Source organism: Dermacentor variabilis, chromosome 1 (genome assembly GCF_050947875.1).
Source record: "Dermacentor variabilis isolate Ectoservices chromosome 1, ASM5094787v1, whole genome shotgun sequence".
In the NCBI taxonomy this organism is placed as follows: domain Eukaryota; kingdom Metazoa; phylum Arthropoda; class Arachnida; order Ixodida; family Ixodidae; genus Dermacentor; species Dermacentor variabilis.
Genome location: NC_134568.1, coordinates 280,106,217 through 280,124,683, shown reverse-complemented (window position 1 = coordinate 280,124,683; position 18,467 = coordinate 280,106,217). Strand labels below are relative to the sequence as shown.

The 18,467-nt window shown below is 45.9% G+C and overlaps 1 protein-coding gene across 3 annotated transcripts in view; it reads right to left on the bottom strand.

Annotated features, from left to right (window-relative positions):
- Nucleotides 1–18,467, bottom strand: part of LOC142565624 (T-box transcription factor TBX20-like) — a 200,036-nt gene that overhangs the window by 119,801 nt on the left and 61,768 nt on the right. Inside the window, exon 1 of one of the 3 annotated variants that reach the window (XM_075676275.1) lies at nt 3,195–4,667. The exons of 1 other annotated variant lie outside the window; for it this stretch is intronic. In XM_075676275.1, the coding sequence (XP_075532390.1) occupies nt 3,195–3,351 (157 nt within the window). In that variant the 5' untranslated portion in view covers nt 3,352–4,667. Of the gene's footprint in view, nt 1–3,194; nt 4,668–18,467 lie in introns of those variants that run through there. One more of the 3 variants, XM_075676276.1, reaches the window with a different exon arrangement.

The window sequence follows — 18,467 nt, the reverse complement described above, 5'->3', positions numbered from 1 at the left end:
CTGTTATATTACAGCACGCCTTTACGGCTGAGTACGCGTAGTGCGCAGTATGAACAAAGTGAAGCACAACGCATTCCGAAGTTCAAACTTTGCAAGCACGCGTTCGTGACCCTGTATAGTATACTTCAAAAGCCGTAACGCATGCTCCTTGATGCGCCAAGCCATATGACACGCCAGCTCGCGCATGTTTTGCAACGCTTGTGAAGTTCTACCTTTATACTCCTTCTTTCCTTAAGAAAATCAGGGCATAAACCGGTTCTCCCAAAAGCCCCAATGCAGGCACCTACCACATAACCTGCTGCTTCTGCACACTTATAACGGAGCGAATAAAAAATGTCCGTCATGCAAACCTGAATGAAATAAAGGCATCTGTGCGTTCTTTTCTTTCTGCCACAGTTGGCACGAATGAACCTTCGAACCCACAACAACTCTGTTTACAAAATGGTTGCAAAGTGATCGAGCTTTGTGGTTATTTACTTCTGGTGTTAAAATACTCCACGCACTGAGGATTTCCATGGTATATAGTGTATACAGTCGCGCTGATAACGAAACAAGAGAGAGAGAGAGAGAGAGAGAGAGAGAGAGAGAGAGAGAGAATAAAAGTAGGAAGGTCAATCGAGGAAGTAGTCTGGTTTGCTACACTGTGCGTGGGGAAGGCTCTATGGAGATAAAAGATAAAGAAAGAAGGAAAGAGAAAAGTCACGACAACGTGCGTTGACAGTCTCCCACATAAACCTGCCGTGTTTAAATATGAATCGGAATGTCTCTGTGAACGTCCAGTTCTCATTATGTTCATGACTTCGACGTGCACGTTTACGCAGCAGGCACTTAACTATAAAAGGCCTGCTCCACTGTATTTGGCAAAAACAAGTATTCTACACTAGGCGATAACTGTATAGAAGCTAGTAAGGATGATTGTGCGCAAGAAATTAAAAGTAATAAATACTAACATATTTTTAACCTTTCATTAAGGCTTTTGTCTACAGTAATGCGTGCGCTTGGGAGCACCGCGTTTTACAACGCGGAGGGCATGCGCTTTCGCAAGGTGTGACGTACACTTAGAAGAAGTAAAGTACTAGCACTCATTAAAGAGAAAGTGTCAAACTTGTACGACCGCACACTGTGTTCTTGTATAGCGTATCAAAAGAAGGACACTCATGCTATGCAGGAGCAAATGCGAATTGAAATCGGGTGCAGAGAATGATACTTGGAGTGTATGTATAGTTAACGGTGAATAGAAAGGAGCCGTGCATCGATCGGACGAGGAGTGTTTTACGGTATAGCAATACAGTGAAAACAAAATAAAATATAACAGTTTACAGACGAAGCAACTTCATGCGGCATGTTTCACGGGACACACATAAGACCAAAGCCACCGATGTTCGTAGACATATCATGGAAGCAACGGCCCATTGCAACGACCATGCGAGGAGACTAATAATGACGTTCGAACAACTGGTGCGCTGAAGCAGGAGAGGTAAAGTGAAGAGGGCAGCCTTTCCCACGTTTCTCCTGATCAATGGATTTGTGTCCATATAGTGTTTCGTTATTTCGATAACTCCTTTCTTTTTCTTCGCAAAGATCTTGGGATATAAGCGGCTCTTTCAGTGGCAATACTTTTCATTTTTAATAGCCACTAACAAATAAGCAGAGGGCAGCAGCATCGCTGGAAGTGGGTGAGGAGGGTAGTTTCCACAAAGTCTCTGCTAAATTGGAAGCTCCGACAGGGATCAAACTACACGCGGCATTAGCAGCTCCTTTATTAAGCTCTATTTATAGATTCCGCGAGGCAGCATATACTAATGAAAGTTCGAGCATTAGGGTATACCGGATTTACTGGATGCACTGAAGTATCAAGAGATTAGAAGAAAGAAAACTCCATCAAAAAATAAATCTTAATTACGTGTTTCCACTGACATAACATCATATTTAGTGCCTATAATATTAAAATGAGAGGACGAGATGTTTGTTAGCCAGGCTCCCATGTTGTCTATAAATAACAAGATAAATCGTTCGATTATCCCATGCAGCTCTAGAGGAAATCGGGCTATATAGTACAGATGAATAACTCTTCCTTTATATAGTGGGGGCTTATGCATTCTGTGGTGCAATTAACCTCCGTTTGACCCGTGCCCGATGCGCCGAAATTCTGATTCGATCAAATATTTGGTTCGTGAAGTGGGCTGTGTACAACGAAACCAGTTTATATCCAAAGATGTGTACCACTATGCCGCCATGATTACCCTCTCGTTGCGTTTACCTGTTCACAAGCTCTCTTCGAATGAAACGACAGCATGCATAAATATCAGATGGAAAGGAGTGCACCACACCTACATAGCCGCGGGATTAACGAGTGTTGCACTGTCATTTTCATTGAAAATTGATGTATCATGACTGAAGTATGTCTTGTCACCGTCACATCGATATCATGAAATCGTCGTTAGTGCGGAGCATACGTGCACCCGTATATGTCCATTCATTCTCTCTTTTGCCTGCACAATGTAGTCATGAGACGCACGATATCACTCATTGAAATTAGACGTATGCGATGTAAGCATGCTGCTTATTCGTAACAACATTTGACAAAGGCTGTGACTAAATCATTTGGCGACGTGACAAACAATAAATGTCCGTAAACAACGCAAGCCAGCATCTTAGGCAATTTCATTAATACTGAAGTTGTGACAGGAGCACACGGACTTTTCACACTCACTTTTTCAAGCCACATAATCAAAAGCAGAGGGCGCTCATGCATTCGGTAAAATACAACAGGCGCAGAAACACTGAGCGATATCGTACCTCGTGTATAATGACAGCGCCAGATTAACGAGGCACGGAGATCGTCCTACAATAATAACACGTTTCGCCGGCGCTTGGGACTGTTCAGGAAGCAGCGTTGAGAGTGCCTTAATGGCCTACAGCGAAGCATCATTAGCGCAATCCAGTGGCACGCGTCCGACAGAAGGGGGGGGGGGGGGCGCCCAGCAGCTCACACCAACCTCACGGAGCTCGGTCACAGGTGCCCGCGACCTGTCTGCGGGTGACAGGTCGAGGTCACGTGAGGGAGGAGGCCCTCCGGGAGGACCCGTGCACGCCGGCGCGTGCCCCAAACGGGCCCCCCCACTTGACCCCGGCGAACCAAGCGGGAGGGCAGCGCGCGCTTCCACTGACAGCTGTGCCCCGCACGTACTCACCGGCATCGAGCAGCAGCGGCGGTCCGGGAGTGTCGGCGTCCGAGCCGTCGTTGGAGCTGTCGTATGGTCGGCGGCTGATGAGGGCATCGATGGAGAAGTCCTTGGCCCGCGCCGACATAGGGCTGGCTCTGGCGGGTTCCATGTGCGCCGCCACCATAGAGTCCGGCGGCCGGCTGACTCCTCGTATCCGTGCGCGGACGCCGCGGGGCTCGGCCGGGGTCCGCTCGTGGCGCCCCAAGCGGCTCTGGGCAACGCCTCCGGCCGGAGACCGAGGGGAGCGGGCCGGACGGGAGCGCGCGCCGCTCGCCCCTCCCCGCCACCGGGGGCGGGCGGACCGGCGCGTACGCCCATTGGACGCACCGCCGGCGAGGGGGGTCTTGCGCCGGGGCCCGGCGATAGGGGCCGCCGCCACCCGCGCCGCGCGCGCTCTATTGATCGACGCCGACGCCAGCGGTGCCCGGCGGCAATTCCGAGGCGCGCCAGCGCGTGGACCACGTGCTCGCGTGCTCCGGCGGATGCATCTGTCGTTGCCTTAGGAACAGCATGTGCTTTCTGCCGTTGCACATCCTCGCTTCCCGGCCACGCGCCCCTGACGGCTGAGATACGGCTTCTGGATCGCACGCCTATGTATGCCATCGCAAGCCTATTCTTAACACTCTCGCCAGCTGCACTCACCCAACCTAGTCAAAAACCGTTTTTTTTTTAATCGCTCAGGTAGCTTATTTCTTAGTTTCTCATCCAGATCAAGAATACAGCATCAATTAGCAGAAAGGGAATCGCCACGTAAAATCTAGGCGTTGTAGACCAACTTCTCCCTCACGCAGTATTGCCTGATGCAATCATAAGTGCAGCCTTACTGGTTGCATAAATGACCATTAACAGCTGCTCGAAGCTGTGGGTAAAAAAGGGAGGACGCATTGTTTCTCGGTTCCTGGGCTTGTGGTGTTAACGTGCGTACATTTCTTTGGATGAGTATATCTTGCAGTATTGGCAAGAACGAACATTCATGTTTCAATGTAGCATATCATTTCTTATAGAAGGAACCGTTTGCCAGACGACATGATGCGCAACGTCGGTTGCCTACAGAAGCTATCAATTAATTGACAATGTAACTGACGACGCCCAAAAGTTCACTGTATAGCAACATGGGAGAGTCTTCATTTCAAGTCGTTATTTCACGATCGATGCACAATTAGTGGCTCAATATACAATTCGGGGAACGTATCGCTCATGTGTTGCTCAAATGTCAAGTAGCGGTACAACAAAGCACTCATCTACTGGCTCGAGCCTCGCATTTATAATTTCCCACTCACTTTGCTCCTTAACAGTGCGCTTATATTGATCGCTCGTAGTTTTGCCTCTACGAGTCTGAGAATCTGCCTTCTGCACTGATACTTCTCTTTTTCAGTTGTAGGGCCTTGCTTTCCATATTAATTTTTTTTTGTCGTATTCCACTTAATTAATTCCTTTCTTGTCGGTATTCATACCTATTTTTCTTCTTCCTGTGCTTTTCGGTCAGTGTACACGCTGACGTTCTGGATGTGCAAAAAAAAAAAAAAAAAGATGAAATCTAGGTAAGCTTTTCTTATATTTCTGTTCTTACTCATGTGCGAACCAGCATGAGGATTAATCAAGCTGTCTACATCTGTATATTCCACGAAGAACGCACTGGTCTCTTACGTCGGCGCTTTCTTGCCGCTCTTATATAGGGGCGACAAGCACACCAGTAGCTGAGTGTATCACTCACAGAAGCAGCGAGGTCGGACACATCGTGCAAGTCGAAATAGAGCGAACTACACTGTAAAATAATTTACACCCTAAAAAGTGAAAAAAGGGTGTAAATGTGTCTATAACTCACACCCTTAGGGTGTTATTTATATGACGGACACCCTAAGGGTGTGAGTTATAGACACATTTACACCCTTTTTCACTTGTTAGGGTGCAAATTATTTTACAGTGTAAAAAGAACGCGCAGGACTAAATGCACACAAAGTACACAAAGTAGGCGAGTCAATGTCTCTATACATCGACCGCGCTAAAGAGTCACAGGACAGCTCGAGGTAATTCCGCCATGTCAAGCACAAATGGAACCCCAGTTCAAGTGAATACAAGCAGCAACGCAAGTGCCGTTGCACATTTTTTTTTTATACAGTCAGTGGGAAATTCGGCTATATACACTTGACGTAAAAAAAAAAAAAAAAAGCGAGCACGGGTGCACGAAGCATGAATTGAAGAATAGAAGAGAAAGATCGAAACGGGGAACATATATAGAGGGTCGAACGATTGGCAAAATTTCGCGCAGTTCCACCGCTTCAATGGCAGAATCTGCATGTAGCTCGGAGATTACACTTTTAGCACATTATTCCTCTCAAATCTTCCTCTCTTATTCGAAGGCTTGATATGTGCAGTTCCGTCGCAGATTTTGACAGGAAGTTGGTCGGAGAGTTATAACCGACAAACGATTATGTTTTAAAATGGGGTTAGTTTTACACTCTATTCTCCGATCTTTTTTTCTTTGCTTTCTTAATCCTTTCAATTACAGATTATCGTGTACCGCTCATAAATGTGTCCAATTTACAATTTAATTTCAAGGCGCTGGAAAGGAAGCCAAGGTGGTAGAACGATGCATTTTTTGCATTTTTCTAGTGAGTATTCGTAGTTACGTTGTAATTAATGAAATATCTATTTATTGTGCTCTGCAAAAATTCTTGAAGTGTTCCTCGCACCTTGAGAATGTTTTTCGTCTCCTCATGGTGTAGGTCCTCGATGTACGGTGGGATTCTTCGAGAGTTTCCCAGTTAAATACTGTTCTTCATGGCCAGCTCGAGTACGTTCCAAATTTCTCAATGTTTCGTATTCAGTTTTGGTGTTAATATCTCAACAGACGACACCCAACAAGTTGACTATAGGCACGGTGAAATTTAAGGCGAATTTTGTAGAGTGTGACTTTCCAATGACACGAAGAGATTTTACTCTCAGCGATACCATTCTGCTGTTTGAGTACTGTGAAAAAAATCAGCGCTTCGAATGTATTATATGGCATGCCTGCAACCTTCGCTCACGAAAACACGTTTCCCCCCCTTTCTTTTATGAAAACATAAGCGTTAGGCTTATCAGCTAGATCTGGCTTCAGATGGAAACAACTGGCAATTATTTCCGCGTAGCAGCGTCGGCTTCTTATTGAACGACCTCAAGCGAATGAGCGTGGTCTTGAGTAAACACTCCTGAACTGAAAATCGCTGGCACTTCGCATGGCCAACGTTTCGGGCCGCTACACACCACCGCGCCGCAGACACAAACGCTTCTCGATGTATACACGGCCAAGCAGGGTATCAGTTGCGCGCACGAAATATAGTTGCGGCGCCATGACACTTGTCAGGCGACATCAAGCAAGACGCGCTTGAGTGAAGACCACCGCCGCGTGATCGTATACCATACAAAACAACTCGATCAGTGTTTGATTATGCACGTACTCAGGTTTGCTTCGATGCTTTCGTAATGATCGGGATTTATTCGCCCATGGAGTGTGTTGCTAAAGATTAAACTTAAGATAGTTGCTAGTATGTCTATAGGTGCCAAGAGATAGATATCCCATAATGGCAGACCGTTAAGTATAATCTAAAGGCGAATGAGGCGCGAATTCGAGTGAAGCGAATTCAGTTCCGTTCAGGCTGAAGGTTTCTTTTTTATGGCGAAAACGTTATGCATCTTATTCGTGGGCTGTCTTGAGGGCCAAACAAAATGAATTATCTCTATACGTCGAGGTTCTCCTATGTGCGTATTTATGTGGAGTGGCGTTAGATTCCGCGTATAGTATGAAGCGCGAAGCGGGAAATTTACATGGGAACGCTCGGTGCAGCGTATACGTGCACGATGACCCTTTGCGTTTATTCGTATTGACCACGAACTAGCGACAAAGACCACATGCGCAACTCACTCCGACGTGGCCCGGCAATTACTATAACTGCATCGCGGGATGACAACCGACAGGCGAGGAAGCTGTTCACGGGAGCCAGCAGAATTTCGGCAATATATATATATATATATATATATATATCATGCTGGCGTAAGAAAATGGCACCAGCTGCCGACAAGCGCTGCTGATTGAAAATGCCCTCACCATAGTGAACCCCTCTATGCGAAAACATGGCGTCTTCATAACGCAGACATTCCTCAAATAACAGAGACTATTATCGCGGAAACTACCAAGGAGCGCGGCCACCGGAAATGGCCGTTGCGCCGCCTTCAGACGATGCACGTTAGGTCGCGCTTATAACTCTCGGTATACCGAGGAAACTTTCCGACAGCTGCACTTCAACCTTGTACGGTATAGCGCTCCTGCACGTGCTTTTAAAGGGCTTCAGGTTTTGTCATACAGAGAAAGACAATCGCACGGTTGTTTATATAGTACCTCCTCTCGGTCCACGTATACTGCACCGCTATATAGCAGTTGAGGACTTGCGTTGCGTCAAACTCCCTATAGCGCTCCCACTCGCACATGTATACCCAAAGCTGTGCGCCGATGTCAGCATACGTTTTTTTTTTCGGCGACTCTGGACCGTTTGCCACTTTTACCATTTTTGTTCTTTTATATTTCACTTTTGCGCCTTTTTTTTTTTTTGTCCTTGTAGTGCTCGCCCAGAGTGACGCAATAGTGCGAGTATAGGGGCCGCGATGTCCCCTTTCGCACCATTCGTGGCCATGTGGCGCACTATAATATTTACAGAACAACAATTCATGCCAGGGGTGGCGTATACATAAGCTCCGATGGCGGTTTTGACCAGAAATTTGTGAGAGAGACGCGCCTGTAGATTCGAACAAATAAGAAAACAGTACAGTGAGTATAGAGAAATTAGCATCTCCGGGATGCACGAAGCATGAAAAAAATGGAAAGGTGCGTGTAGCTCCAACAGTTGGCAGTGCGTATCGTGCACCACTTCAACGGCCGAGCAATTCGTACGCGGTTGAAAATCATGACTTGGCACACCATTTCAATTTAGGCATTCATCACTTCTCCATATATGTGCCGGTGATGGCTTCAAGCTTCTTCACGCATAAAGACCGTCTTCGTAATTAAAAAAAAAGGACGAAAAAGAAGAAAATCTTGGTCACGTTGGTTTCGTGTGTCACGTGGGCTTTTGCGGGGTCGCAATAATTTCTGCGATGGATAAAATTTAGGACTATATGACTGTACAAGATTGAATGAGACGTCATTAAACAGCTTATAATTAGGGCGATGAATAACGAAGGACTTTGAAGAATGCTTCCTCTGAGACCGAAGATGCGCTCGCGATGGGGAGCGCGAGATGCTAAATTATTCTGAAAGTGATTTTCACGAGGAGTCATTCATGTGGACAAGCCTTTTAAACAAATCGCTAGGAAAGTATATTTTTCGGAAGACCAAACGGCGCCGTCAACCAGTGTGAACCTGTGTCAAATTGGATCGCGACTCAACCGAGTCGAGCTGTCGACTCCGAGCGATGTTAGTGTGTGTTCTCTGCGATGCAAATTTTCGTCATTGTTATGACGTCGAGTGCATCATTCAAGGCTTGTGTTAAACTGGCTGCATTCTAGACGATCTTCCGGGACAAAGATCATTCGGCTCAGCAGTCGCAGGCTCCAGGCGTCGCGGGCTCACAAAGCATGCAACAAAGCCACAAGGACCCATTATAATACCACACATTTTCTGAAATACGCTTGCCTCTGCGACCTCTGTGGGCGTGATGGGCAGCCACGCGTTTCCGCGTCGCTAGTGTCCCCCTTTCTCTCGCTTCTTTCTTTTTCTTCGCTTAGCCCTTTCCTCTGGTGAAGGGTAGCAAACCGCCCGCGCGTCTGGTTCGGCCTCAGTAGCTTCCTTTCTCTTTCTTCCTTCATTTTCTCTGTCACATGAATAGGTGACACACTCATTTATTTTCATTTGAGTTATGTCCCATTACTTTGAAATTTTTGGCATTTTCTTTTCTTTTACGTGTAGACAACTCGACAAAAAAAAAAAAAAAAGAACGACTCAGGCCGGAATTTGCTCTCGCGATGTCTTGTATGCGCAGGTCTAATAAGCCAGTTTTCATTTTCACTTCACTAATAAAAAAAAAATTCACCTGGAGGTGCAAGAAAATTCTGACATGAACTTACAACAATTCTGCAAGTAATTGTACAGCCGCTTTTTAATACCCTGCCGTAACAAAATGAACACTTCTTTTATTAGTTTCTTTTGCTTTAAGGTATCTTGTCGAATTCCGTAAAACGAATAGGGTAACTTTTCATTTGCACAGCTATCTTCTGCAGGAGGATGAAAGACAGAAAAGGGAACAAAGTTGTTTTCTTTAGGTTCAACTACAATGCAACATAAAGTGATTATATTCCGCGCGCCATACATAGGTTAAAGTTATTTGTGGTTGCTCATATAATGTAGTATACCGCACAGTATACGCATATGGGAGACGCGAAGGCCATTTTACTTAGAGAAACAAACATCTTTACTCGTATATATTAATGCCAGTTTACGTCCTCGGGACCTCATGCGCGTGGGTATTGCATACAATGTAGTTTTAAAGCCAAGCAAGCGATCAGAGTGACGCTCGCCTAACAACTCACGTCGTCATGAAATTGGCAGCGTGTGCCTCATGCAACTTTTGCGGTGAAGCGCCCGTTCTCTCTAATTTCGGTGCGCGTCAAAGAAATACCAAAGGCTGGATCGGGGAGTATAACAAGGGAACCTTCAACTACGGCGTGCTCAGCTGTATATTTGGGACGTTCAATCAATCAATCAATCAATCAATCAATCAATCAATCAATCAATCAATCAATCAATCAATCAATCAATCAATCAATCAATCAATCAATCAATCAATCAATCAATCAATAAACGAACGAACGAACCAACCAAAATTTTGCCGGTATCGATGCAAAATGAAGTCGATCGAGGGCACAAAACAAACTATAGGTTCGTCTGCAGCTGGCAATAGCTTCCTCCTCCTCGTCATGAACCTCGCTTGTCTGTCTTCACTAAGAGCGGTGCGCTCAAGGCATAGTTCGGACAGCAAAATTGACACTCTCGCACCAAATCGAAGCATCGGAAGCGGTCCGGCGTCGCGCTGCAGGCCTGTCGGAAGAAAGCTGGCGTGACGAGGAGCGCCGCGAAGGGCGGTGTACGCGTCGCGCATGCACCTGCAGGATGGCGCACGACACGAGACCGAAGGACAACCACATCGGCGTTCATCAGCGCACATCACACACAGAGACGATAAACGTTATCTATAGCGTGATGTTTCTTGTCCGCTCCACTCATGCCTGTGTACGTATATACAAGCGGTGTGGCGTGCACACAGCTTCTCAGCAGGATGTGTGCGCACAACGTCCACGCCAGAAGCCAGAACACAGCCTTGGCTCAGGCAGAGCCTACTGAGCGAAGCGTGGCGGTGCGTCCATGCCAGTGTATGTATATACAAGCGGTGTGGCGTGCACACAGCTTCTCAGCAGGATGTGTGCGCACAACGCCCACGCCAGAAGCCAGAACACAGCCTTGGCTCAGGCAGAGCCTACTGAGCGAAGCGTGGCGGTGCGTCCACTTGGCATTGTTTTTGCAGCCAAACGCACTTCGCGCCTCTGGAGACCTTCTGCAGCCCTCCATGCGCGGGCCGCGCGTGTGCATCATTAACGTGATAGCTCGACAATGCCAACAGCGACGGCGCAAACGCCCCACGAGTGTCTGTACAATCGCTATCGCAATAATTTAGGGGTAACAGTTTGCCAGCCGGCGCCGATGAGGTTATAGAAGTGAATGCTGCGCGTCGCGTGATGAATGACACAAAATAAGTTGTAATCATTCAGTGAATTCAGATTTCGTATATAGAAAAGTTATATTTTGGCGTCTGACTTCAAACTAAAGCGTGGTAGACAGCAATCCCTTTTTGGAAATGTTACATGGAACACCCAAAACGACGTGGGCGGCTGCCTATCGCCACAGCTACATGGATCACATGGAGGCAGGGCTGTCTGTCGACCCTGTCAGAAATGCAAAAGGTCTTTGCAAGTGTGACGCCTCTCCAAAGGCAGTAGCATGGTTTCTTCACGCCGGCATATAGCCCTGGCGTAGGAGCTGCCGTTCAGGAGCCCGGAAGCGTAGACGAGAGTTCTTGAAAATGCTGCTTCCGTTCTCGAAAACGGAACCGAAATTCGCCGGCCAAACCAGCCTGGCGGGCGATGGGCTTGGGCGGTGATCAAGCGCCTTCGTCGGCGCCGTCGCGTTCACTGACAACGCAGTATCACTGACAACGCAGTGTCACTGCAACAGGAATCAGAAAGTCCACCATGCCCTTTGCTGGCTGCATGAATGTGGATTTTTCAACCACCTTGCGAGTGAGTGAGTGAGTGAGTGAGTGAGTGAGTGAGTGAGTGAGTGAGTGAGTGAGTGAGTGAGTGAGTGATAAGAAAGAAGGAAGGGGTGTTAACCAGTCAAGAGTCCGGCTGGCTACTCTATGCCGTGAGAAGGGAAAAGGAAGACTAGAAACAAGGGACAGAGAGAGAGTGAGAAAGGGATGCGGTGAATGTGAGGCCAGCTAGTAATGCATATAACATTCTTGACCCTGTCAGACCAGTTTCTTTCCGGCTATCTGTCTAACTATCTAACCGAAAATATGGGCTGATCCTGATGGTAGTGCATGCAGTATAAAAGTGTGGACCGTTTCTGCGGGTATGTACCACTGGGTATGCTCCAATGATTGCAGGGCGGGGCTGTGCTGATGCTGTAGAACCACGTTATTGGGGGCCCATTGTTCCGTTTACAAGTATATGGGCCGGTCTCTAGAGCTGTACTCAGAGACCATTCGGTCCGCGTAGACAAGCTGGCCATCTCCACCAAAGCTCGCTGGCGAAGAGTGAACTCGCCGAAGTTCTCCTGGAAAGCAAATCTGCAGGGTTGTCCCTTCCAGAGCACTGGTTCTACGTCACTGGTTATGTGTCCCAGTGCTCACTGGGCATGCGCCACGTGGTATGCGCCGCTCTTCAATGGACCTCTTTAACGCCAGCTTGAGTCACTATAGGTATGCGCGGACTCCGTGGAATTGCCGCTAAATGACGCAACGTGTACACAAGGGATGCGTGGGAGAGGATCCCAGCTGCTGTACACGCTTCACAGATGACTCGTTTGGGCTACTCGCGCACTTGGATAGTCATCGTACATGAGTTATGCCCAAATTTTTTATTGCATCCGTGGCTCATTCAAGAATGAGGTACATCGTTGAAGCGATTTTCCACAGCCCTAAGTAGCACTGGACGCGATGAGCTGCACATGCTTCGAACAATAGACAAGGTGTCTTGTACTGGATCTCAACACACCTTGCCAGGGTGACTACTACACCGGCGAAACCGATCGCGATATAGAACAGTTTTTTTATCAAACATGGCAGTAATAATATTAGTGTAATGAAATTTCAGTAGTTGAAAAAAATTATTGGAATAATCCATACTTAATGTAATGGAAAGAAGAATGATAGGTGTAACGTTAAGGGATAAGAAAAGAGCAGATTGGGTGAGGGAACAAACGCGAGTTAATGACATCTTAGTTGAAATCAAGAAAAAGGAATGGGCATGGGCAGGACATGTAATGAGGAGGGAAGATAACCGATGGTCATTAAGGATTACGGGCTGGATTCTAAGGGAAGGGAAGCGTAGCAGGGGGCGGCAGAAAGTTAGGTGGGCGGATGAGATTAAGAAGTTTGCAGGGATAACATGGCCACAATTAGTACGTGACCGGCGTAGTTGGAGAAGTATGGGAGAGGCTTTTGCCCTGCAGTGGGCGTAACCAGGATGATGATGATGATGAATGTAATAATTTTTTAATTATATGTTACTTAGGAGATGTTGTTGCCTTTAGCTGGGCGCCGCCTACTCCTTTTCACATAGATTTAAGAAAAAATAGTTAACGTATTAAAACTAAAATTCAACTCGAAATCGTAATAACACAAACTCCAGTCACATAAGCAACTAATTCCACACTAAAACTGAAACTCAACACCAAATAATAACGACACAAAAGTTCAGTCACACAAGTACACTAATGCCACACTAATATTGAAAGCCAGCTCAGAAACACAACAACACAAAGTCCAGTCACATAGGTGCACTAAACTAAACACAAAGTCCGCTCACATAACTGCACTAAAATCAGGGCACATAAGAAAGCACAGATTATATCCAAATGAAGGTACAATAATCGAGGTATTGAATTTGGCAGAGTCAGGTTTAAAAAAATTCAATAGCATGAGCTTATCACATCTGAACACTCTACTCAATAGTTTCCGAGAATATTGCTCACTTCTAGAAATCTTCGAAGGACCAGTAACGCTCGTCTTTGCAATATAGTATGTTGGCCATGGACCTAATATCTTTCTGAGCCTGAAGGGACTGCGGTCTAAAGTCAATAAAGCACGTGCTAAGCGTTGTATGTGTCATCTTTTCCGATTGTTATGAAAAATTTGAACTGTCACCATAAAGTGAAGCAAAGCTGCCTGCGAGTCACACAGGATGACCCATTGTTCCTCTTTTTGCACAGAATTTGTCTCCTAACAAAGACAATATTGCAAAAAGTTCTGCTTTTGTTGATGATGCCGTGTGAGACAGCTTGAATGTCTGTATTTGGTTCCATTCTGGAATGACAAAGGCAGCTGTAGAAGAATTTGTCTGGCAAGAACCATCTGTATACGCTGCAATATAGCCATGGGGGTATGGAAAGTATATCTGGTATAAGGCTAGTTGTTGTGCTGCTAGCATAAACATATCTCTGGATATATATCTCTGCTAGCATAAACATATCTCTGGATTCCACCTGCATATGCAGATGGAAATCTCCCGAGATAAATCCACCATCACACAATTAAAGAAAAACGGACTTAAGACACTGCCTTGTGGGGACTCCTTGAATAAGATTTTGAGATGAACTTTTTCCTTCACTTGTTTGAATAAATATTGATCTGCCATTCAAGAATTTGGATATCCAGTGTAGCGCCATTCGAGAGATTGCCAGTTCTAGCAGGTTACACAATATATATGAGCATGACTGACGGTGTCGAAGGCTCGTTTAATGTCTAAAAACGCTATTGTATCATTTCCCCTAGCTCGCTCATGTTCAACATAGGTAACAATATCCAAAATTGCATCCATGGTGCATCAATACGTTCGAAATTCTGTCATGTGATCCGGAAGTGCTTCTGTTTGCTCACACCGCCATTGAAGCCTAGTGTCAATCATTCTCTCCATGATCTTGCATAAACAGCTCGTCAGACTCACAGGACGAAAAGACTCAAGAGAAAGAGGAGTTTTACCAGGCTTCAATATGGGTATCACACGTGCTGTTTTCCAAGAGTCGGGGACACGTTCCTTTTTCCACAAGTCATTGGGCAACTGCAAAAGTGCTAATCGACCATTAAGTCACATGTTCTGCAACATACTGTATGTAATGAAATTTGGGCCAGCAGCAGTCTCTGACAAGACGCAAGCGCACATTTTAGCTCGATCATAGAAAATTGGTTGTCTACTTGTCGATGCTGTGACTGAAAACACGCAAGAACTTTTTGTTTTGCCGCTTCAATTGAATATTGAAACTCCGCACAAGTAATAGACACACTTGTCCTAGTTATAACTATGCAGGATTCCTCAGCAATCACTAATTCTGAAGTATCCTTGGCTATTGCGAGAGCACGAAATGGTTGTGTGTGCACAACAGGGCCGCTTAATGCACGAATAGTCATCCATATTCGTGGAACTGGTATCAGCGGAGACAACGTATCGCAAAATTCGCGCTATCTTTTCCCCCTAATTTTTGTAGTCTCCGCATGACTGAGTGGATTTGCTGCAAATTTCTGTACGATTCTACATTTCCACTTCGGCAATACGCTCTTTCTTCTCTTCTTCTTACAGCTCTCAAATGTTCATATTCTCCGTCAACTGATGTGTACTCATCAGGAATCGGCATTTGTTTCCTGCACAGTTTCATTGTTTCTTGTGTCACTGATGTGAGTTTCTCTACGTCAGCTTCACAATCCACTCGACTGGACAAGTGTTGACGAAAGAGCTGGCAGTGTGTTATATCCACGTATGTTCGTTTCACAGTACTTTTTAATCATGGATGTGATGTAAGAATTGGGAAGTGATCACTGCCACGTGTTTCTGCGTCTGTTGTCCACCCAGCATCGGTAACAAGATCATTAGAGCACGGTGTTACGTCTATGCAACTGGCGTAGCGATATCCTCGCATAAATGTCACAGATCTGTCATTCAATACTGATAGATTGCATCTTTCCTAGGCGCATTGAATGATATTCCCACGGGCATCACAGTGATTACTCCCCCATGTTACGTTGTGTGCGTCAAAGTCCCCACATATGATAATGTTTGATCTCGTGATGCTAAAAATATTTACCCAATTATCAAGCGTAATGCGTCTCGATGCTTGCAGGTATATGCTTACGACTGTTAGACATATTTTAGCAAGATATACTTTGCAGGCTACATATTCACGAATATCTGAACTGGTAGATTGAATAAAGTTAGAGGGCAAATCTTTTCGAATGCAGAGCATGGTTATACTGTTTTCAGCTGGACGAGAGAATTTATATATTCTGTAACTGGCAAGACGAAAGTCATCACGTACTCCAGCCTCTTGTATGTATAGCACAGGGAAGCTGCATTGTGCCACTAACTTGCGAAAATTAGCAGATATGGATCGCAGTCTATTGGCCGTTCCACTGAAATATTATGTCATTTTCATAACTACTATTCACAATTGCCATCCGGTAGCACTGATGTGGACAGCTGACTCATTAATGGATCCATAGGCAACAGTGCATTTACCTCTGCAAGGTTTTGCGCCTGAGGTAGAGCTGCGACAATTCCTCTAACTGCAGCAAACAGCATGGATAGAATCGTCTGTACAACACTGAGTGGCGCGGTGTTATTTTGGAATGCCGATGTTCCAGTCGCCGTCTGCAGTGATCGCTGCGGGGTGTTCTGAGAAGATCGCTGAGGTTGTCCTAGATTAGGTCGCTGATATTGTTGTGATGTGTGGCTTTCAGAGGCCGTCGCAGAATGATGACTCCGCTGTCTCTGAGGCCTCAGCGCAGCTCGCTGCTTTAATGCCGACGAATACGATGGTTATTTTCATTTTTGTTCAGTTGCTGTAAACTGGCGATTTTTCGCTGGACTCACTGCGTCAAGATTCGGAAGGGCTCCTTGTGTCGTGGTTGCTTCCCATGAATTAATTCATGTTTGCGTAGCATAGATGCGGCCTTGTTCTGTGGACATCCTGAGAAGGAAGCCGTATGATTACCCGCACGATTTGCACACTTAGGCTGTCTGACAGACTTGCATTCAGCATGCTCATGGTTCTCAGAGCAGATTTTACATCGACGTGATCCACGGCAGTTTTTTGCCAAGTGTCCAAACCTCTGACACTTATAACATCTCAAAGCAGGTCCAAGATATTCTTGGACTGGGTGGATGGTGAAGCCCAAGTAGATTCTCTGAGGCATTAGCTTATCATCTCTGAAGTGAAGGATTACACTGTGCAAAGAGCGGGATTCAACTGTACCATCCTCCAGACGGTAGTATCTTGCTTGTCGGCGGACTGGTATTACTCCAAAATTTTTCAAAAACTCCAGCACCTGTCCCTCAGTGTACTGAAGTGGCACGCGGCAGATCTTTCCGGCATTTATAATGTACGAAGCCGGTATGTAGGGCTTAACTCTTAGTCATGCGACTTCGTGCAATAAAAGCAGTTTTTTCGCAGATGTCACTGAGGTAACATTCACTGAAAAACTGCCGTCTCTGTTTACTCGGAACGTCTGAACTTTTTCCTTTGCCGCAGAGACAATTTCTGAGGCAGCTTGATTTGGATTCACTTGCCAAAAGTTGTGTCCTTCTTCTGATGGCCGGAACGCCACCACCCCGGTGGCGTTCCCTTCTTTTTTTTTTTTGTAGGTCACGAATGTGAAAAGTGCTTCATCACACCCAATGACTTCATATTTGCATAGGTCATAGTTTGAAGTGCTGTCGTTCTCCTGATATGTCTCGTCAAGATGAGGTCTCTTTCTCTCACCTTTGCTGGGTTCCACCATGGTCACCGGAGGCGGGCCGTCAACGCCTTGATGGTCAAGGACTAGCCGTGGCGGCTTGATGATGTCATACGCAGGGTGTGCTTTGACAGAATCGTGGGCGCGCTTCTGCGTTGCACTCATGAGCCTCAAAACACGCTGGCGGTCATAAGGCTCGTGCTGCTGTTCTCGGCTGCCTACCGCCGTAGCAGTTAGACACTCCGAGGGAAAAGGCTTCGTATCTGGTTTCAATGAGCTCGTAGTTCGCTACAATTCTCACTGAATTCCTGAGCCGTGAAGACCAGGCACAACGTAAACAACTAGTTAAAAGTGAAGTAAAAAGCGAGCAGCAAGGAACAGGGCCACCACCTATGAGAAGTTCGTCGTCTTCTCGTCATCAGCCTGGATAACTTCAATGGAGCAATTGCTGTACAGTTGCTTTCCTCGAGTGTATAGCCTACTGTGAAAACAATAAAAGTTCTTCAATATTTAGTTAGCCGGCTACTATTCGGACGAGCTAAGTTCTAACTAAAAGACTATATCGCACCATGTTTTATTTTTGCCCTCCGCTGTGCGTGTGTGTGCGTATATATATATATATATATATATATATATATATATATATATATATATATATATATATATATATATATATATATATATATATATATATATATATACCGCCACCCGCTTTTTTAATTGTACGGTGGCAGAGGGGGCTGGTCACAGGGTGTGGGCGTCAGAATCAATTCCGCTCTAGGTCTTCAGATGGGGGAATGACGTCTGCAGAAATGTGCGCTCCCTTTTAGCCAAAAGTGTGGCGTTCTGCTTAAAATAAATATATCCCGTGGTCGAACCAGAACAAGACATTAATTAGAAATAAATCTAAGCAGACGCAGACGTACATTCTCGAAGAAAATCAAATCGCTTTATGGACACAGAGGGTGATCGGCCGTTTCGCGCGCCTACGGTTGTTTGGCCAGCAAGAAACGGCCACAACTAAGCTTTAGTTGCGTTCGAGAGACTACTCCAAACTTCAATCTATACAGGCTCCCAACGAGCGAACTTAAGATTCCAGACAGAAATGAAGAAATCTCAAGGAACACCCACTCGGGATAAGCCACCAGAGTCGGCATACTGTGGATGATATACACAAAATTAAACCGCGCGGACGTGTTCCGGAAAT